This window comes from Panulirus ornatus, chromosome 14, assembly GCF_036320965.1.
Source record: "Panulirus ornatus isolate Po-2019 chromosome 14, ASM3632096v1, whole genome shotgun sequence".
Lineage (NCBI taxonomy): Eukaryota > Metazoa > Arthropoda > Malacostraca > Decapoda > Palinuridae > Panulirus > Panulirus ornatus.
This window is the reverse complement of record NC_092237.1, coordinates 10,002,301-10,025,061: the sequence shown is the minus strand read 5'-3', so window position 1 is coordinate 10,025,061 and position 22,761 is coordinate 10,002,301. Positions and strand designations below refer to the sequence as shown.

The 22,761-nt window shown below is 49.1% G+C and overlaps 1 protein-coding gene and 1 long non-coding RNA gene across 4 annotated transcripts in view; one reads left to right on the top strand and one right to left on the bottom strand.

The window, feature by feature from the left end:
* Positions 1-22,761, bottom strand: part of LOC139753294 (uncharacterized) — a 483,377-nt gene that overhangs the window by 96,179 nt on the left and 364,437 nt on the right. The gene's annotated exons all lie outside the window — the stretch shown is intronic.
* The window catches only part of LOC139753293 (uncharacterized), a 155,358-nt gene that overhangs the window by 81,702 nt on the left and 50,895 nt on the right, over positions 1-22,761 (top strand). For both annotated transcript variants that reach the window (XM_071669581.1, XM_071669580.1), the window contains exon 2: positions 1,808-2,529. In XM_071669581.1, the coding sequence (XP_071525682.1) occupies positions 2,425-2,529 (105 nt within the window). In that variant the 5' untranslated portion in view covers positions 1,808-2,424. The remainder of the gene's footprint in view (positions 1-1,807; positions 2,530-22,761) is intronic.

Genomic DNA, 22,761 nt, shown 5'->3' with positions numbered 1-22,761 from the left:
GAGGAAGATGTGTATGGACGGTGAGATGAGGCATATACGGCGAGGGATGGAGTGTCTCATGTGTGGGTGGAGGAAGATGTGTATGGACGGTGAGATGAGGCATATACGGCGAGGGATGGAGTGTCTCATGTGTGGGTGGAGGAAGATGTGTATGGACGGTGAGATGAGGCATATACGGCGAGGGATGGAGTGTCTCATGTGTGGGTGGAGGAAGATGTGTATGGACGGTGAGATGAGGCATATACGGCGAGGGATGGAGTGTCTCATGTGTGGGTGGAGGAAGATGTGTATGGACGGTGAGATGAGGCATATACGGCGAGGGATGGAGTGTCTCATGTGTGGGTGGAGGAAGATGTGTATGGACGGTGAGATGAGGCATATACGGCGAGGGATGGAGTGTCTCATGTGTGGGTGGAGGAAGATGTGTATGGACGGTGAGATGAGGCATATACGGCGAGGGATGGAGTGTCTCATGTGTGGGTGGAGGAAGATGTGTATGGACGGTGAAATGAGGCATATACGGCGAGGGATGGAGTGTCTCATGTGTGGGTGGAGGAAGATGTGTATGGACGGTGAAATGAGGCATATATGGCGAGGGAGTGGGTGGGTGTCGGGACAAACGCTGGTGAAGCAGCTCTCGCCTCCTTCTTCAGGAGGTTCCTCGTCCTAGCACCCAAGTGCTTCACTACTGTTCCCGACCGACTGCCAGCGGCTGAATCGCACGTCAGGCTATCGGATCCTCCTCTGTACGCCATGGAATCCAAACCTTTGCATAATGGGCTGATGACACGAATCAAAAAAAAAAAAAGAAAGAAAAAAAAGAAAAAGTAATAAAAGGACACACGGTAATTTCAGGGGATAAATGCACTCTTGGCCATAACATCAGGGCGTCTGGATCTGCCGTGAGAGAGAGAGAGAGAGAGAGAGAGAGAGAGAGAGAGAGAGAGAGAGAGAGAGAGAGAGAGAGAGAGAGTGTTAAATACATATGGCTCCGGCTATAACCTGCATTACGTATATTTCCCCAAGGTAATTAGGTTCAGTAGTTTTAAGAGCGAGAGTTTCGAATTACTCCCTCCGGCGGGCCGGGACGACGACGACGACGACGACGACCCTAGCCTGCGTTGGCAGGTCTATCTGGGTCACTTCCAGTGGGTTGGGTTGAGGGGGTGGAGAGGAACCTCGGCCGACGGTAGACACGCGACCGACGGGAGGAACGAAGCTACGACCGACGGGAGGAACGAACGAGACGACGACCGACGGGAGTTAAATGAACAACGGGAAACGACGACCAACAGGTGACAAACAAGTAAAAGGGGCCCAACCTGGAGACAACGGCAAACAACAGGAGGCAACGACCAACAGAAAACGACGGCCAATATATATATATATATATATATATATATATATATATATATATATATATATATATATATATATATATATATATATATATATTGATTCGCTTAATCTACAGGTAACACCAGATATCCCCATATTCTTGCTTGGGACGTCCCCAGACCTGTATGTCTGTCTGTCTGTCTGCCTCGCCACCACCACCACACTCAGTAACCGCCCATCTGGGTCTCCCACTGTGTTTAACGTTCTGCTTTGTATATATCTTCCTCTCACACATTCCCTGGAAGTTCGTGTGAGATGAATATACGAACGATTTGTGTGTGTGTGTGTGTGTGTGTGTGTGTGTGTGTGTGTGTGTGTGTAGGTAGGTAGGTAGGAGCTTATGATGGGAAATATGCCTTGGAAATAATGTGTTTCTCATCTTTCTTTCTCTCTCTCTCTCTCCCCTCAGGGTGACGGGCAGTGGACGATGTCACCGAAGACGTAGAGGATGTGCGCAGGGAACCGTGGGGAATGAAATGGAGGAACAGAGGACACTGAAACAGTAAGAATGGAACGGAAAAAACAGGTCCATCCCGACCCGGTGAAGGAATTATTAAGTCCTTCTCGAAGAACCAAACACAAACGGTAAACGCTTTGAGTATAGGCATACCATTCTAAGAGCGACTGACTGACTGACTCTCTCTCTCTCTCTCTCTCCCACAACCCCCAACCCACGCCCCGCCTCGCCTGCCTGCCTGCTCAGGTCATACACCTGACAGGTCAGGTCAAGTCAGCTCAGTCGGTCTGGTCGGGTCCACGTCCCCGAGTCAGGTGCGTCAGGTCACGACGACGACGGCAGCGGCCACCGCGCATACAGGTGCTTCACTCCGTCAGCAGTGTAGAGGAAGAACATTTACGATGGCCAGAGACGTCGAGTGCGGCCCAGGCCGAGGACGCTGATCCCGCCACCCCATTGCCCTCCGGGGCTGTTGGGCCGATGGCCCGGTGAGGGGAAGGGTAGGACAACGGAGGGCGGTGTAGTGCGCGAATGTAGCACGCGAGTGTAGTGAGAGAGAGAGGGATAGCATGCCACTGATGGTGGTGGCGGCTGTCCTGGTCCTCGCAACAGTGGCCAGCATCTTGTTTAACTCCTACATCCTCTTCCTCTCATGCACCCAGAACTTCAGACAGGTCAGTGGTGCCCTAGGGGGAGTATCTAGTGCCCCAGGGTAGTAGCATAACCCCTTTGGCTGTTTGTGTGTACACAGTATATGTACGTAGTGCCCTTGGGGGACTCCTAACCCCTTGACTGTTTGTATGCACGCAGTAAACACAGTACATGTAGTTCCCCAGGGTAATACCTTACCCCCTTGGCTGTTTGTGTGTACACAGTACATGTACCAAGTGACCCAGAGTACCACCTTACCCCCTTGGCTGTTTGTGTGTACACAGTACATGTACCAAGTGACCCAGAGTACCACCTTACCCCCTTGGCTGTTTGTGTGTACACAGTACATGTACCACGTGACCCAGAGTACCACCTTACCCCCTTGGCTGTTTGTGTGTACACAGTACATGTACCAAGTGACCCAGAGTACCACCTTACCCCCTTGGCTGTTTGTGTGTACACAGTACATGTACCACGTGACCCAGAGTACCACCTTTCCCCCTTTGGCTGTTTGTGTGTACACAGTACATGTACCACGTGACCCAGAGTACTACCTTACCCCCTTTGGCTGTTTGTATGTACACAACACACACAGCACATATATGTAATGCCCAACGGTACAACCTTACTCCCTTCGCTGTTCGTGTGCACTCTATGTATGCATGATTAGTTATGTAAATGAGTTGTGTCATAAGCTCATGCTTCGTATAATTTGCAGTCCACACGTCCGTAAGTCCGTACTTCCATACCGTAGATGTAGCCAGTAAATATGGAATGATTTTGGTGGATTTATCCCACCGGCCATACAGTGTACACGTTTGCCTCACCCCAGACCAAGGGGTGTAAGCCATGTCTTTCCTGGGAACATCAAAATCAAGCTAAATATCTTCGTCAGTTTTATTTTCTTCTTCTTCTTCCTGAGGACCAGCCGAGCTGATCCGCGGACAAATCCCTTAATCCTGTTTTTGTAAGGTAAGGTTATGAGATGCGATAAAAGAAGAGAGAAAACACGCACACGAGCGTTGGGAAGATGACCTATAAAAGGGGAGGAGGTTAAGGTTGACTGTGACATATGCTTTTACAATCATCTACAGCGACGGTTTCTCATCGGATATAAGACTCGCTCAGTCGTCCTCCTCATCATGACATGAGAGAGAGGGTCTCATATCACTCGTTTTCACATCGTCAAATACTCGTCGAAGAGCAAGGGAGGAAAAAAATAAAAAATAGATCTGAAATACTTTAAGATGGCAAATATTAATTCACTATTTTACCACTGTCTTCGTCAGGGTATCCTCTCAACTTTCCCCCCCACCCTCACGCCGCCCCCCTTTCCTAGGACTTCGGCAAAGGGCCTCGGACCCCCAGAACTTCATCTTCAGTGGAATACTGACATCAAAACTTCCGATTCAACTTCGAGTCGGCTCAGTCTCGGTCCAGTCTCCTCAGAGTCGGCTTTAATCTCAGAGAGGCGGGGGAAAAAAAAAAGGGAGAAATATCCGAAGAAGTTAATGATAAGATTTGCATTGCAGGTCGTTCATGTTTCTTTGATGTAAATGGAGGCGTTTCTGATCTCAGTGACTGATGTCTTGAGAATTAATGAAGTCATTAATATATATATATATATATATATATATATATATATATATATATATATATATATATATATATATATACATATATATATATTGGAAAGGATCACAATTTTGCGCGTGATCAAGATATTCCTATGAGTCCACGGGGAAAATGAAACACGAAAAGTTCCCAAGTGCACTTTCGTGTAATAATCACATCATCAGGGGAGACACAAGAGAGAAATATAACAGCTAGTTGATATACATGTTTACCAAATGGCGTCTTAGCTTCGTCTCTTCGACGTATATCAACTGACTGTTATATTTCTCTCTTGTGTCTCCCCTGATGATGTGATTATTACACGAAAGTGCACTTGGGAACTTTTCGTGTTTCATTTTCCCCGTGGACTCATAGGAATATATATACATATATATATATATATATATATATATATATATATATATATATATATATATATATATATATATATATAGTTTCAAGGAGGTCTCTTTGGCCAGTAGCCAGTTTCTCTCTTCTTACATCAGTGCCTTATCTTTATCGCCCCTTCTTTCTTCTTCTACGTCGTATTCTGTTCCTCTTCCTCCTCCTCCCCATCACGTTTTTCCTCGCGACTTATCTTCCCCTGACATCCTCGTACATTACAAAGTTTATGTTTCCATTCATCAATTTTCTTCACCATTGCCCCCAGAGGTTTGCTCCAGTCGGGAGGGGCCTGCGCTCCATTGACTCACCGAGTAATTTGCAGAGTTTATCAAACTTTTGGGTAACCGTGGAGTGAGAGGCACATGGGAATTTCACCGTCAGGACACTGAGGTAACTGGGGCATTTCACCGTCAGGACATTGAGGTAACTGAGTATTTCACCGTCAGGACATTGAGGTAACTGAGCATTTCACAGTCTGAATATTAAGGTAACAGCATTCCACCGTTCGAACATTGAGGTAACTGAGCATTTCACCGTTCGAACATTAAGGTAACTGGACATTTCATCGTTCGAATATTAAGGTAACTGAGCATTTCACAGTTCGAACATTAAGGTAATTGAAAATTTCACCGTTAGGAGGGAACGCCCACGAAAATGGGATTATTTGGAGGTCTGATTTAAATTAGTTAGGTTTGAAGGTGGTTGGAGGGGGGAAAGTTTATCCTTGATGGGGCTGGGTGAGATGGGAGGGAGAGAGTCTGTCCTTGATGGGGGCCAGATGAATGGGGGGTGGGGGGGAGAGGGAAGGGAGTCCGTCCTTGATGGGGCTGGGAAAGGGAATCCGTCCTTGATGGGGCTGAGTTACGTGGAACAAGTTCTTCTTGACGGGGGCAGAGTGAGGGGGCAATATCTGTCCTTGATGGGGCTGCGTGAGCGGGGGAAGCCCATCACCGATGGCCTTAGGGTGTCCTTGACGGGGCTTGGCGGGGAAAAGGGGGTAAGGGTGTGGGGGTGGGGGAATCTGTCTATCTATCTCTAATGGGGCTGGGGGTCAGTTGAGGGGGATAGTGGAGTTATCTATCGAATGCCATCATTATCCTGAAGTGGGACATGCGTGAGGAAGTGAGAGCGTGTGTGTGTCAAGTCGACTCGCCACGTACAGACACCATCCTGCCTGCTACCCGGGTTTTAAACAGCTTGATACCATAGTTACGAGTCGACAGTTTACACAAGCGGTGGCTCCTTGGACGTGTAACCGTCTTGTGAGGCCAGTTTACAAAAGGGGGGGAGGCCTTTGGCACCACAATGTACACAAGAGTTCGCTCGGGGAGTGTGGTCCGGTAAACACATGGGCAAACGTTCCTGGGCACTCACTGTACCAATGTAACCTGTGAAAACACTGGCCTGACATTGTGTGTTTGCCTCGCAGAGATATTCCGATCCAGCTGGACTAATTCTTAAAGACTGTTATGGCTCCTTAGTTTGGCCGTGTGTCTCCCATCCATCCTTCCTTCCCTGTTCCGTCAGCGCCTCCCACAGCGCCCCCCTTGGTCTTTAAATATAAGACGGCCCCCGCCGGCCTCCACCTTGCTGTGACTTCGACGACGTGCGAGTCCTCAAGACAGCAGGAACTATAACATCGTAGAGCTATACTTATCATCTCCTCCCCCTACCCAAGCGGACGCCCGCCTGACTGTCTGCTACTTCGATGCTCCGATCTTTTGCGGATAAATGCGACGATTCACTGATGCGTAATCGCGCGTTTGGCCATATCTCTCTCTCTCTCTCTCTCTCTCTCTCTCTCTCTCTCTCTCTCTCTCTCTCTCTCTCTCTATCCCAACTACGCCTCCCTAGATGCTCAAACAGACAGCTTACGTCAGGGCAAGAAGAGACTGAACATTGGTTTATGATGAATTCTTCCTTTGAAGATGAAAGAAGGGGAGTGCGAGTCGCAAATTGCAGAAAATATCAATGGATTCTTGAGGACGCGAAGGTGTGTGTGTGTGTGTGTGTGTGTCCTTGATGGGGGTTAGGTGAAATGAGGGGGCTGTCCTTGATGGGGGAGCGTGAGTGGGAGTTGCCCTTGATGGAGGCTGGCCAAGTGGACAAAACCCCCCACCCCTCACACACACACACACACACACACAGACACAGACACAGACACACACACACACACACACACACACGGTGGAGTGAAAGTCAGTGCCTGACGAGGTAGACGCTCGCTGCTTCCTGGTAGATGTGATGTGGTCCTTCTCTGTGGGGGACACACAAAATCTACTCTAGGATCGACGGATCCGAGGCTCTGCAGTTCACTGACAAACGATGAGGAGCAATCACGTCTGTTGACGACGCCTCTTGAAGTTTGGATCTTGTTCTCTACTGCTGAAGTTTGGACCGTGATCTCTGCTGCTGAAGTTTGGACCGTGATCTCTGCTGCTGAAGTTTGGATCTTGTTCTCTAGTGTTGAAGTTTGGACCGTGATCTCTGCTGCTGAAGTTTGGACCGTGATCTCTGCTGCTGAAGTTTGGATCTTGTTCTCTAGTGTTGAAGTTTGGACCGTAATCTCTGCTGCTGAAGTTTGGATCTTGTTCTCTAGTGTTGAAGTTTGGATCTTGTTCTCTATTGTTGAAGTTTGGATCTTGTTCTCTACTGCTGAAGTTTGCATCTTGTTCTCTACTGCTGAAGTTTGGCTCTTGTTCTCTACTGCTGAAGTTTGGACCGTGATCTCTGCTGCTGAAGTTTGGATCTTGTTCTCTAGTGTTGAAGTCTGGATCTTGTTCTCTGCTGCTGAAGTTTGGATCTTGTTCTCTACTGCTGAAGTTTGGACCGTGATCTCTGCTGCTGAAGTTTGGATCTTGTTCTCTAGTGTTGAAGTCTGGATCTTGTTCTCTACTGCTGAAGTTTGGATCTTGTTCTGTAGTGTTGAAGTTTGGATCTTGTTCTCTACTGCTGAAGTTTGGACCGTGTTCTCTACTGCTGAAGTTTGGATCTTGTTCTCTACTGCTGAAGTTTGGATCTTGTTCTCTTCTGCTGAAGTTTGAAACTTGTTTTCTACTGCTGAAAGTTAGACCTTGTTCTCTGCTGCTGAAGTTTGGAACTTGTTCTCTGCTGCTGGAGGCTGGATGCAACATGTCCTCTGCAGTAAGACCAGGTGTTGGGAGTGATGGACGGCGCAGGTGAGTTACGACAACGATCACTGTATCGTCACCCACCTCGCCGTGTTCCGCTGGCGCAGTCCTGCTCACCAGCGGTGCCTGAAGACGGCGCCGCCGGTGACAGTCTACCCTCCCCATCACCCCGTTGGTGATGGTGGCGCCGCCGGTGACACTCCACCCTCCCCATCACCAACCCAGTGACACTCACATCTCACCATCACTAGTTGGTGATGGCAGAGCCGCTCACTCACGCTACGCCTCACCATCAACGGGTGATGGTGGTGATGGTTGCCAGTTATACAGGAGGGGGAGGGGGTTAGAATGACATATATTACGACTACTGGGTGATGGGCAACGATGACTTACTTCCACCAGCGGGTCAAGTGCCTCCTCAAAAGACCAGTCCAGGATCCTGAGACGGGAGTCTTCCTCCACACACTACATGCCAGGGAGGAGGAGGAGGAGGAAGAGGAGGAGGAGGAAGGGGAGGAGGAGGAAGGGGAGGAGGAGGAAGGGGAGGAGGAGGAGGAGGAGGAGGAGGAGGAGGAGGAGGAGTAATATCTTCCGTGGTCACCGGGGGATAATCCATGGACATCCTGCCTCGTCAGCTGCAGATCCTTCGTCTTGGTTCCTGCAGGATCTCCTCGCAGCCCTGGACTAGCCTGGCGTGGGTTGTGCTGGATGAAAACCATCTCGCTGGTGATGATGACCCGAGCTGACCCACCACTGTCGCTCAAGCTGATGGGGGTCTGTGACCTCCAGCGTGACCCGAGACCACTGCCCCTACCTCAAGGGTGTTCACTGACGGCAGAGAATATGTCGTTTTGACCTGAGGTTGACCCTGTTTCAAGAGCGATAACTTTGACCGGAAAGCTGCTGTTTCATTCGGTTCGTGTGTGTGTGTGTGTGTGTGTGTGTGTGTGTGTGTGTGTGTGTGTATGCCTGAGGAACACACGAGCATCCCCAGCAAGTGTGAGGCTGCGACATGGCTTCTGGAAGGAGGAGAACCACCAACACCACCCACCCCCGCGCGAACATCACACCACCTCGCTGCTGTCGGCTTAGCGTCTGCTCCCGCCTCCCTCAAGATTACACGTCGACACTCTCTACTCAAGCCTCCCTCCCTCCCTACCTCACACACACACACACACACACACACACACACACACACACACCGGTGGACCATTTATTGACTGTGACAGTCGCCACCGCCGAACGACATCGAAGTGCAAGAACACAGGAGACACTGGGGGACTCGCTGACGAGGCAGTCGCAGCCAAAGACGTCCGGTTCTCGACGTCAGGGAGTGAGGTCGGAGGCTCTGGGCTTTTAAGTCCCGGTGCTAACGAGAGAGAGAGAGAGAGAGAGAGAGAGAGAGAGAGAGAGAGAGAGAGAGAGAGAGAGAGAGAGAGAGAGAGATAATAAAACACTCGGGGTTGCCATGACGTCTTGTGGGACCCGACCCATAATGTCAGTCGGCGATTACGAAACATAATGAGCCCTACACACACACACACACACACACACACACAGACCACAGCACGCTGCCAAGACTAACACCTCCAAGGAAGAGAGGGAGAGGAAGGAAGAAGGGAGGGAACGACTCAGGAGAGAGGAACCGTCTATTTGGAGGCAGTAGGTGTGGTTCGGCGCAGCTTACTACCGCTCCGACGGGGTCGTGTTCCACCAGCTGACTCACCACCACCTCCCTCAGGAGTGCCACCTGCTCCACCCACTTCACCGTCAGGCATCTAGGGTTGGCTGGCTGGCTGGCTGGCGGGGTGGGTGGGGTGGTGGAGGTCCCCCAGCTGGCCAGTCTCACCCTAACGGGCTGGTGTCGCTCCTCCTCCTCCCCCACCTGGTTCAGTGGCGTACAGTGGCCCTCCTCCTCCTCCTCCCTCCTCCTCCTGTCCGGTCAATACAGTCCCACACGGCAGGTGAGGCCAGACATAACGCTGGCAACAGGTTTCGAGGCTCCTGGCTCCACGCCCACCGTACCCCGCGCCACGTAAGGGCTACGTATGAGGGAGGGGGTGGGGGGTGGTCTCGTAGCAGTGTCTTTCTGGCACTTCCTGCCACAGTTGGCACTGCAGCCGGACGCAGTGCCAGCACTTCCTGAATCCACTTCCCCCCCACCCCCCGCCTACTCTCTCTCTCTCTCTCTCTCTCTCTCTCTCTCTCTCTCTCTCGTGTCATTAAATCGTCCCAATTCATCCATTATTTGCCTACAGGAGGATTACTACACACACACACACACACACACACACACACACACACCCTAGCATTTGGCAGATGTGTGTGTGTGTGTGTGTGTGTGTGTGTGTGTGTGTGTGTGTGTGTGTGTGTGTGTGTGTGTGTGTCTTTTGACGTAAGACAGCACTAGTGTATATCTCGTGTTATGAAAGAAAGGAAAGAAAAGGGGGTTTGGGGAATAGAATGAGTGAACGGAGGAAGTCCAGCAAGAATGAAGAACTGGAACGAATATATGTGAGAACAGCCATGTCATATAACCCATCAGATCTGTGTGTGTGTGTATACATGTCGGTTTCATATACATAACTACATACATATATATGTGAGAACAGCCATGTCATATTACCCATCAGATCTGTGTGTGTGTATACATGTCGGTTTCATATACATAACTACATACATATATATGTGAGAACAGCCATGTCATATTACCCATCAGATCTGTGTGTGTGTATACATGTCGGTTCCATATACATAACTATATATATATATATTTACATACACGTCAGCGTGTCCGACGTATCATGAGGGACCAAGTGTTAAAAGCCTGGTCAACACTGACCATTCAGGTGTCTCCCGCCACACCTGCCTTAAGGAACAGGTGTCCGGCAACACCTGTGTCTAATGACCCTAATTAGAATTCACAAACGACCCAGAATCGTCTGACATTCAACCGATATTCAATATCTACACCGATCACGTGAATAATAAAGTTTATACATGATATTTATTTTCTTATATATTTTGTATCTTATTTTGACAAATACGTTATCCAGAAATGACCCATGACCTGACTTTGACAGATTCAGTATTTGGATTTTAACGAAGAAGATATTCATTGATGGCTTTGACAGATTCAGTATTTGGAGAAGAACGAAGAAGATATTCACTGAATATTTCTTATCGTGTATGTATAACAGTCTTGCTTTCTAACGAGAATTATTTTCTTTAATTGATTTTAGCTATTTCTTCTTTATTCTTAAAGACGAAAATATATATAAAAAAAAGAAAATTCGACAGAAACATCACTTCTTAATCCCAGCGGTTCCCAAACAACAGCTGTCGTACATAGACACCTGCGGTTTACACACAGCTGTGGTTCGAAGCGTTGGTTTACACACAGCTGTGGTTCGAAGCGTTGGTTTACACACAGCTGTGCTTCGAAGCGTTGGTTTACACACAGCTGTGGTTCGAAGCGTTAGTTTACACACAGCTATGTTTCGAAGCGTTGGTTTACACACAGCTGTGGTTCGAAGCGTTAGTTTACACTCAGCTGTGGCTCAAAGGGTTGGTTTACACACAGCTGTGGCTCAAAGCGTTGGTTTACACACAGCTGTGGTTCGAGGCGTCGGTTCACACACAGCTGTGGTTCACGGACACTGATGGTTCACAGAAGCGGTGGTTCATAGAGAGCAGCGGTTCACAGACGGAAAGCAGTGGTACATAGCGGCGGTTCACAGACAGAAAGCAGCGGCACATAGACAGCAGCGGTTCACAGACAGACAACAACGGTCCACAGACAAAAAGCAGTGGTACACAGAGCCGGTTCACAGACAGACAGCAGCGGTTCAGAGACAGACAGCGGCGGTTCACGTGCAGCAAAGCTCCGGAGCCACACCGGAGGAACAAAGTTATTTATAGCCTCATCGCCGCAAAGACTTCTCTCTCTCTCTCTCTCCCCCTCACCTCGCCTCACCACACCGACCACAGCCATACAACAGACTTCGATACGAAGCTTCACGCTGGCGAGGCGCCGAGGGACACCGGGAGGTCAGTGTACCGGGAGGCTAGAGTACTGGGAAGTAGGTTTACCGGGAGATTGGTGTACAAGGTCAGTGTATACAAGGAGGCTAGCGTACCAGGTCATTGTACTAGGAGGGAGGCCCGGTTTACTGGGAGGCTAGCGTACCGGGAGGTCATTGTACCAGGAGGGAGGCCCGGTTTACTGGGAGGCTAGCGTACCGGGAGGTCATTGTACCAGGAGGGAGGCCCGGTTTACTGGGAGGCTAGCGTACCGGGAGGTCATTGTACCAGGAGGGAGGCCAGTATACCGGGAGGATGGTGTACTGGGAGGTCGGTGTACCGGGCGACGGCGGAGGCCAGGCACCGTCACGTCAAATCACTCCGCACGAAGCCCCTCCCCCTAGCCCGCGGGATGAAGACCCTGCAATACGTCATGTTGGTAGGAGGTAAGGTCGACAGTCATATGTTTTATGCACGGCACCGGTGACACCTCTCAACGGGTGACCAGAGGGAGAGAGAGAGAGAGAGAGAGAGAGAGAGAGAGAGAGAGAGAGAGAGAGAGAGAGAGAGAGAAACGTGGGTAGGGCGACCAAGGCGTCACACCGCCTGTAGTTAACACGAAGAACACCGAAGACATGTCTGAGGAGGTACGACGACGGAGGCCCTGAAGTCGCTGACGCCAAGGTGGAGGAGGAGGGAGGACCAGGGCGACGCAGGAGACCCCAAAGTCATTGATAAACAAGACGGATGTGGACCGAGGGGCGGCAAGCGGACTTAAACAGCACACGGGAGTCCATGCTCAGGATCACAGTGGATAGGGAACATGAGACACGAGCACAACTACGTAAGAACTGGACCTTCTAGACTGCTATGATCCGAGAGCCCCTACAGATAGCCAGCTGTTCCACACAGACATAGACACACACACACACACACACAGACACACGCACGCGAGAGCGCCAGACAGATAGGGAATAAGCCCTTCCCTTCCTGACGAAGGCATCTGCTGATGACGGTCCTCACTGTATTCCATGCCACCATTCTATGCAACCTGTCTTTCTATGTTGTTATATATAGCCTGTTGCTCGGTTATCCATCTATCTCTGTTGCCTTCAGCCATGCATCTAGAGTTTGGGTTATGTCTTGTCCATACTACAGAACTTGGTCGACAGCAGAAGAGAACACAGGCTCGTTGTTCCCAATCACATATCTACCTAATACCTACAGAAAATGTCTAGTGTTTATATATATATATATATATATATATATATATATATATATATATATATATATATATATATATTTAAAAGAATGCTTGATATTCTATAAAGTGGTAGACGAAAACAGTCTATTCATTCTTGTGAAGGAGTAGAAAGTTTTAAAACATTCCGGAAAAGCTCACTCAAACGAGACGAAGTGTACTTTATAAACTTAAGAGTGTCGCCTTCCTCGTTACGTGTGAGTATGGGAGCTTTCCCCTCCTCCTCCTCCTCCTCTCCTTCTCTCTCTCTCTCTCTCTCTCTCTCTCTCTCTCTCTCTCTCTCTCTCTCTCTCTCTCTCTCTCTCAGCGAACCAAGATTGCCTCCCTGGACGCAGCGTCTCCCATCTCCCATCCCCGTCCGTCGTCTGCGACAGAAGTACCCGGCTCTTCCGAGCGAACATGTAACATTCTGCCTCAGAGATCAGAGACCACTCGAGGCCGAAAGATTCCCTTGATCTGTCGCTGTTTGAGCCAGAGTTCCGGCTCACAAGACCTGAGGTCCGGCTCACAAGGCCTGTGGTCCGGCTCACAAGGCCTGAGGTCCGGCTCATAAGGCCTGAGGTCCGGCTCACAAGGCCTGAGGTCCGGCTCACAAGGCCTGAGGTCCGGTTCACAAGGCCTGAGGTCCGGCTCACAAGGCCTGAGGTCCGGCTCACAAGGCCTGTGGTCCGGCTCACAAGGCCTGAGGTCCGGCTCACAAGACCTGAGGTCCGGCTCACAAGACCTTAGGTCCGGCTCACAAGACCTGAGGTCCGGCTCACAAGGCCTGAGGTCCGGCTCACAAGGCCTGTGGTCCGGTTCACAAGGCCTGTGGTCCGGCTCACAAGACCTGAGGTCCGGCTCACAAGGCCTGAGGTCCGGCTCACAAGGCCTGAGGTCCGGCTCACTACGCCAAGTTGAACAGATGACGAAATGAACTTGAATGGCTTTATTTATTTATCTATTTATTCTAAGACGATATATATACATTTTTTTTCTTTCGTGTGGAGGTCCTCACTACCAAGAAATATGGCTAAGATGATTAAATAACAACTGACACAGTTTTATAAGTAAAAGAATAAAGAAAAATAACTATCAATGCATCCATGATTATACAATAAACATAAAAAAGTATAAAAAATAATTTTCACAGGTTCCTTATGCTTACGAAAACAAAGAGACGAAAACCACAGGCGTCTTCACTGATACACACCTTGAAGACTCGATGGTGATCATCCTCCCACCTCCCTCCCTCAGGTTACCACTGACGGAGAGGGGTTCGGTCGTGGGGTGGAGGGGAAGGAAGCCCCCTTCGTATTGACAAAAGGCCTGGGAGACACAACACCAACAACAACAACAACAACAACAACAACAACAAAAATAGTTACTCGTATTTCTCTATGAAATTATCGGTGTTGCCGGAGAGGGAAGGAGATCGCATCACGAACTCCGGCTCTTAGGGGGGGAGGGAAGAACTGCTGAGAAACGGCAAACATTTCTCCTGTGTGAACATCTTTCAATACCTCATCCTTATTGTGTTCTACTCAAAGGCCACAGCAGGGAGAGAGAGAGAGAGAGAGAGAGAGAGAGAGAGAGAGAGAGAGAGAGAGAGAGAGAGAGAGAGAGAGAGAGAGAGAGAGAGAGAGAGATCTTTCTCACCTGTTAAGTGAGAGAGAGAGAGAGAGAGAGAGAGAGAGAGAGAGAGAGAGAGAGAGAGAGAGAGAGAGAGAGAGAGAGAGAGAGAGAGAGAGAGAGATTGATCGATGATTGATCTCTCTCTCTTTCTCACCTGTTAAGTGAGAGAGAGAGAAAGACAGATCGAGGAACTTGACTGAAGACACACTTCTCCCAAACTCGCCAGTTAACACACCTACTTGGGGCCAAACAACGCTCTTGACTTCGTTCTGACCACCTTCACCATCTTGGTCAGCTCCTGCGGGGTTAGGTGGGGGGCGGCTCCGGCAGACATCGACCCCGACGTAATCAAGCTTGAAATTGATACGAAATTTGAAATCAGTGATAATCTCTCGATCACAGATGACAGACGAGAAAAACCTCGTAAAAGAAACAAAGGAATAGGATTTGCAACATTAAAACAGGATAAGCAATTGATGCTCGTAAATGTGAAGGGGTGTGGTGTAACTTCAAAACCAGCCTGGATGACTTCTAACGAAATTAGAACCAATTCATGAGAGAACGGGGGGAAAAAAAAAGGAAAATTTAAGTTAACAGCAAGTCATTCTGATTGCCATGAATTTAAGAGATTACAGAGGAAATGGAAACATACCATACGAGGAGGTAAGAGCAGACATAAAAGGAAAAGTAAGTCATTTCCCTAAATGTTCGTATTCGTCAAAAGGAATTTCTCCGTATACACAACCAGACGTGATATCACTGTGTGACTCAATAGCCCCCAAAACACAGCAGACGATGAATGTGTACAGAGAAGGTCAACAATACTAATTCCAGCCCACAGGACGCGAAGGAGGTAATGATAGACTAACAGGATACAGTATCTCTCCTCAGAAGGTGTGTGTATACATACTTCGCGTTGGCTCGATACAATATATTTCATGAAGAGCTTTTTGAAATAGAAGGCAATGCAGCCGATGACTCGACACAAAACATAGATCACGAAGAAATATACGAAAAAAAAAAAAAGAATGGAAGGCATCTGTTTGAGAAGAAGTAGAGAAAAAGAATGGAAGGCATCTGTTTGAGAAGAAGTAGAGAAAAAGAATGGAAGGCATCTGTTTGAGAAGAAGTAGAGAAAAAGAATGGAAGGCATCTGTTTGAGAAGAAGTAGAGAAAAAGAATGGAAGGCATCTGTTTGAGAAGAAGTAGAGAAAAAGAATGGAAGGCATCTGTTTGAGAAGAAGTAGAGAAAAAGAATGGAAGGCATCTGTTTGAGAAGAAGTAGAGAAAAATGGAAAGCCACTGAAATCGTCAAAAGAACACAAACACTTGATTACGTGGGACGAGGACGTTCCTCTACGAGGAGAACAGAGTTGATGAACAGTGGAACAAATTATCGCCCAACGGTTTTAATGCAAATTCTGTGTCCACCGCTAATAGCTCCCTGGCTGAATGATGATGACTTCCATCACTACGGGTGTTCACAGAGGGAAAGGAATATTCATCATTATCTATTCATAACGAACCAGGAAGCAATTCCCCGGCACGTCAGAATGCCAAGGTATTACTCACACAACCTTGCAAATGATGGCTTCTGTTCCTCCCCCAAAAGTGCTACGCTACTTTCAGTAGCAGAGACATGTAGACTCCCTTGGAGCGAGAAGCTCTTTGACGAGGTTCTACTCCCAGTGACTGAGCCTCGTCAAACATGACATGACCCCCGCCCCCTCTCCCGTAACCCCCCGAGAAGGTGGAGTCCGGCAACACCAATGTAAAGTGTGTATATATATATATATATATATATATATATATATCATCCCTGGGGATAGGGGAGAAAGAATACTACCCACGTATTCCCTGCGTGTCGTAGAAGGCGACCAAAAGGGGAGGGAGCGGGGGCTGGAAATTCTCCCCTCTCGTTTTAATTTTCCAAACGAAGGAACAGAGAAGGGGGCCAAGTGAGGATATTCCCTCAAAAACCCAGTCCTCTGTTCTTAACGCTACCTTGCTAACGCGGGAGATGGCCAATAGTATGAGAAAAAATGAATATATATATATATATATATATATATTCATTCTCTCATTTCAGCCCTGGCTGTAGCGCAGTGTAGCTTACACAGCAGACTACAGCAGCAGGACAATATAAAACAAGTGTACTTTTTTTCTCTTCCTGACCTGTAAACCCTCTCCACCCCCCATTCCCCCAAGCTTGCTTCACTTTAGCGAGGTATGGGTGTGCCTCTCCCATTGTTGCTGCTCCTGCCTGCTGTTGTTGCAGGGAGAAAAGAGAGAGAGAGAGAGAGAGAGAGAGACTCTCTCTCTCTCTCTCTCTCTCTCCTACTGCTTTATCTTTATCTATTTCACTGTTCGTGTCGAGACGTGTAGATGACCTTACAATAAGCCATAAGACTTCTCTCGTCTATGTGATACGTGTATTCTCTGTCTCTCTTACTCTGCATTTTGTCTATCAATCTATCTATATATCTATCTGTGTGTCTGTCTGTCTGTCTGTCTGTCTGTCTGTCTGTCTCTCTCTCTCTCTCTCTCTCTCTCTCTCTCTCTCTCTCTCTCTCCTTACTACGGCAACCTAACGAGCGACCTCTGTCGTGTCGTGTGGTCAGGACATGGACCAACCCTATGATGCCGACACCCACCTGCTGACGGGCCTCTGTGTGTGTGTGTGTGTGTGTGTGTGTGTGTGTGTGTGTGTGTGTGTGTGTGTGTGTTTATGTTGGCTCGACGGCTACAGTGAACACACTGACGTAATGTTGCTGGGCAAACCCCCCTCCAGTCCACTCCTCAGGCGCTTGCTGGCTCCAAATGACCAAATCCGTAACACTTTGGCGAAACGTTGGCTCTCAAGCCGATCCTTTACTGGGATGGATGCGGGGGACGTGTGTGGGGAGGCTGTGGAGAGCAGGTGTGTGGAGTATGGGTGTGTGGAGGGTGGGTGTGGAGAGCAGGTGTGTGGAGTATAGGTGTGTGGAGAGCAGGTGTGTGGAGTATAGGTGTGTGGAGAGCAGGTGTGTGGAGTATAGGTGTGTGGAGAGCAGGTGTGTGGAGTATAGGTGTGTGGAGAGGGTGTGGAGAGTAGGTGTGTGGAGTGTGGGTGTGGAGAGGGTGTGGAGAGCAGGTGTGAGGAGGGTGGGTGTGGAGAGCGGGTGTGTGGAGTATGGGTGTGTGGAGAGCAGGTGTGTGGAGGGTGGGTGTGGAGAGCAGGTGTGTGGAGGGTGGGTGTGGAGAGGGTGGGTGTGGAGAGCAGGTGTGTGGAGTGTGGGTGTGGAGAGCAGGTGTGAGGTGGATGTGGAGAGCGTGTGGAGAGCAGGTGTGAGGAGGGTGGGTGTGGAGAGCAGGTGTGTGGAGGGTGGGTGTGGAGAGCAGGTGTGTGGAGTGAGGGTGTGGAGAGCAGGTGTGAGGAGGGTGGGTGTGGAGAGGGTGTGGAGAGCAGGTGTGTGGAGTGTGGGTGTGGAGAGGGTGGGTGTGGAGAGCAGGTGTGAGGAGGGTGGGTGTGGAGAACAGATGTGTGGAGGGTGGATGTGGAGAGGGTGTGGAGTGTAGGTGTGTGGGGAGAAGGTGTGGAGAGTGGGTGTGTGGATACGGAGTGGAAGAGTGAATGAGGGTGGTCGTCTGCGTGGGAGTGGATGGGATCACGTCATCAATACTCTATTTGTGATTACCTTTTTTGTACCGTAAGTGGAGTGAGGTCTACCCTCGTGTGGAGGCGGGAGGGCTGCCTTATTTCTCTGAGCTTTCTCTAATATCGTACGATATTTCAGACTCTTTCCGTATACCGTCTGCATTCACGACTTCAACGTCCAGTTCATTTCCGTCTACCGTCTGCATTCATGACTTCAATGTCCAGTTCATTTCCGTACACCGTCTGCATTCACGACTTCAATGTCCAGTTCATTTCCGTCTACCGTCTGCATTCACAACTTCAATGTCCAGTTCATTTCCGTCTACCGTCTGCATTCACGACTTCAATGTCCAGTTCACGTCGTTCATCCACCAGTCGTACACGAAGAAAATACTCACAGTTTACATCTTCGGTAACAACCCTCCTGTATGATTTCATGTTATGGCTTCCGGTCGTTCTGTCTTGGCATCTTCCGAAGAACAAGCTCACACTGTGAACGTCAAAAGGTAATGGTTGTGAAAGAGTCACCCCTTACTCTTCTCTCTTCTATGGTGGGCCAATTTCAGGCCTCTGGCCTCTCCCAGTCGTGCAGTTCTCTCTGTCCAAAGCGTCCTTGAGTAATTTGTCCTCAGGTCATTGATTTCTTCTTTCTGGCGTCCTTGAGTACTTGGTCCTGGTGTCCTTGAGTACTTGTTTCTGGCGTCCTTGAGTACTTGTTTCTGGCGTCCTTGAGTTCTTGTTTCTGGCGTCCTTGAGTACTTGGTCCTGGCGTCCTTGAGTACTTGGTCCTGGTGTCCTTGAGTACTTGTTCCTGGTGTCCTTGAGTACTTGTTTCTGGCGTCCTTGAGTACTTGTTTCTGGCGTCCCTTGAGTACTTGGTCCTGGCGTCCTTGAGTACTTGGTCCTGGTGTCCTTGAGTACTTGTTCCTGGTGTCCTTGAGTACTTGGTCCTGGTGTCCTTGAGTTCTTGTTTCTGGCGTCCTTGAGTACTTGGTCCTGGTGTCCTTGAGTACTTGTTTCTGGCGTCCTTGAGTACTTGGTCCTGGTGTCCTTGAGTTCTTGTTTCTGGCGTCCTTGAGTACTTGGTCCTGGTGTCCTTGAGTACTTGGTCCTGGCGTCCTTGAGTACTTGGTCCTGGTGTCCTTGAGTACTTGTTCCTGGTGTCCTTGAGTACTTGTTTCTGGTGTCCTTGAGTACTTGTTCCTGGTGTCCTTGAGTAGTTGTTTCTGGCGTCCTTGAGTACCAAGCAACAGCATCTTAAGTACCTAGCAACAACATCCCAAGTGCCTAGCACCAGCACCCCAAACACCTAGCAACATTATCACAAGTACCTGGCAACAGTACCTAGCAACAGTATCACAAGTACTTAGCAACAAAACCTAGCAACAGTATCCAAAGTACCTAGCTACAGCATTCCAGGTACCTAGCAACAGAATTCCTAGGACGTAGCAACGACATTCCAAGTACCTAGCAACAGTATCCCAAATACCTAGCAACAAAATGCCAAGTACCTAGCAACAACGTCCCAGTTACCTGGCAACACACTAAAGTACAAGTACCTAGCAACAACGTCCCAGGTACCTGGCAACACACTAAGTACCCCCCCTGATGAAAGGCCGCCAGGTACCCGGTCAGAGCGCCTCAATAGGCTGCGTGAGCCGGGGGTGGAACTACCATGTCTTATGGGCATCACGCGAGGATCAATACGACTCGCCTCTTACATCATGCGTCTGCCAGCGCTGCACGCCCGGGCAGCGGGGGTTGCTTGTGTAGAGGGAGGAGGGAGGGGGGGGAAAAGCGCGCCATCTAATTCGCCAGCCCACCGCGCGAAGTGACTGCTGCCGGCGGGGGGAGGGATCGTACGTCGAAAAATATAAGCCTCGTACCGTCAAATGAAGGTTACAGAACTGCTCATTTGTTTTCGTAAGTTAAGCTGAGAAGGCACGGGCAAGTGAGGCCCTAATCAAGGCCATCCCATTAACGCTATATATATATATATATATATATATATATATATATATATATATATATATATATATATATATATATATATATATATACCCTAGCCTGTGCCAGGTACCCATTTTATCGACCAACCCCCAGGGGTGGACGAACAGCTGGGTTGACTGTGGACCAACTGCCGCGACTAGGATTCGAACCTATCCTCTCGACCTTAGGATGCCCGTGTGTGCGTCACATTTACTTTTTAAATGAGAGAGAGACAATAAACCCAGCCTCGTGTGAGGACGCACAACGAAAGAGGAAGCATGATGTAGTTTGTGTGTGGGGACCAGTCACTCGAGGACTGACCGTTATTACGCTCCTCTTTCCCTCGGATGGCGTTCTCCTCTCCCGCCTCCTCCCGCTCGTGTCCTTCCCTCTACTATTCATATCACTCAGGTGTACAGAACATCTGACGAGCCCTGATTTTCCCTCGCCATGTCTTTTCTCCTCTCGTCCGAGATGGTCGCTGGACTTGAACCGTGTTTGGCCTATGTGTCGCACCGGCCACGAGAGAGATAACAAAAGAAAGACAGATGCCGGAAAATGACTGTAATTAATACACGAAAGTGCAGAGAATCGCACAGAGATAATTAGACATACACACACACACACACACACACACACACACACACACACACACACCAAAAGATTCACTGGTTCTTAACTTAAAACAAGAATGAAAGATTTCTGTAATTTTTTTTTTGTGTGTGTGTGTGTCGCCATTGATCCTTCTTCAGGACAATATACGAAGCCTTTTTGAAGTCAGGAGAGCTTTGATGGTAGTCTTAATGGATTCTAGTATTATGGAACGAAAGTCACGATTCGAATCCTTCCTTGTTCAGAGCCTCTGTTAAGGTATTCCGATCCGATGGAGACGTCCATGTGAGGTGATTTTGTTGTTGTGACCCTTCATCGTTAACACAGTTGTAAGTCCTTGTTAGAAGGGGGAAACGGGTGATTGCCACGGGTGCCAAATTTTCCTTCGTGTGTGATTCTCATTTGCCTTTATAAAGAGGTTTCGATCACAGTGGGGGAGACTGGTGGGTTTCGATCACAGTGGGGGAGACTGGTGGGCATTGATCACAGTGGGGGAGACTGGTGGGCATTGATCACAGTGGGGGAGACTGGTGGGCATCGATCACAGTGGGGGAGACTGGTGGGCAGCGATCACAGTGGGGGAGACTGGTGGGTACATCAAGGCCGAACCCGTGGCCTTATGGTATAATAGAGGAGGGAGGGAGAGAGGGAGGAGAGAGGGAGAGAGGGAGGAGAGAGGGAGAGAAGAGGAGGGTGGTCGGGTCACCGCTCGCTCAGAAGGTAATATACCGCCAGCTTCCCCGGACGCCCTGCGAGGGTGGGGGAAAGGGGGAAGAGGGAGATGGGGAAGGGAAGTACACGGGGACTGAAAGAAGAACAAGAATAGGTCAACTCTGACAGACAGACAGACAGAGAAACAGACAGACAGACAGAGGGGCTCCCTCCCTCGCTTCTGTCGTCCTACCTCGCTCTCCACTGAGCGTCTCGCGGGAGCTGGGGGGGTCCTTCGCCTTCACGATATTCCCTCACGATATTCGGTCCTCCCAGCTTTCCCTCGTCAGTCGGGACGACAAGCTAAGCTGGAGGGGATATTCCCCCCTCAAGGCCTCACTCAGCGGGCTGAGCTGGCTCGTCACTCAAGGCCATGGCATCAAATGCCTCGTCACCCAAAGGCACTGAGATCATATATATATATATATATATATATATATATATATATATATATATATATATCCCATCGGCTAAGGCCCTTGGATTATATGTCCCGTCTCTCAAGATCCTGGGATCACATATCCCACCACCGAAGACCCTGGGATCACATATCCCAGTACCTAAAACCGTGGGATTACACCACCTTAGAACCTGGGATCACGTATCCCACCACCTAAGACCATAGGATCACATATCCCACCACCAAAGACCCTGGGATTACATATCCCACCACCTTAGAACCTGGGATCACGTATCCCACCACCGAAGATCCTGGGATCACGTATCCCACCACCGAAGACCCTGGGATTACATATCCCACCACCTTAGAACCTGGGATCACGTATCCTACCACCGAAGATCCTGGGATCACGTATCCCACCACCGAAGACCCTGGGATCACATATCCCAGCACCAAAGACCCTGGGATCACAAATCCCACCACCTAAGACCCAGGGATCACATATCCCAGCACCTAAGACCGTGAGATCACATATCCCACCACCCAAGGCCCTTTTCCCTGAACTGACATCGCCAGCGATGCAAAATGCAGAAGAACCTTCGTATAGAAATGAATCAAGAATCATGACCTAACCCTCGCAAACCCTTCGTTACAGAAGAAAAATAATCCCATTTCGCGGTATCCCGCTTCATGACACGGACAATAGTCAAAGTACGTAGCATTTCAAGGTATCCAGGAACTCACTGCAGGAAAGAAGAAAAGGAAAAAGAAAAAGAGAGAGAAAAAAAAGAAGAAACGCGCTCTCTCGTGTGCGAATATGCTTCAGGGAATTGTATACAACACGACACAACACAGCAC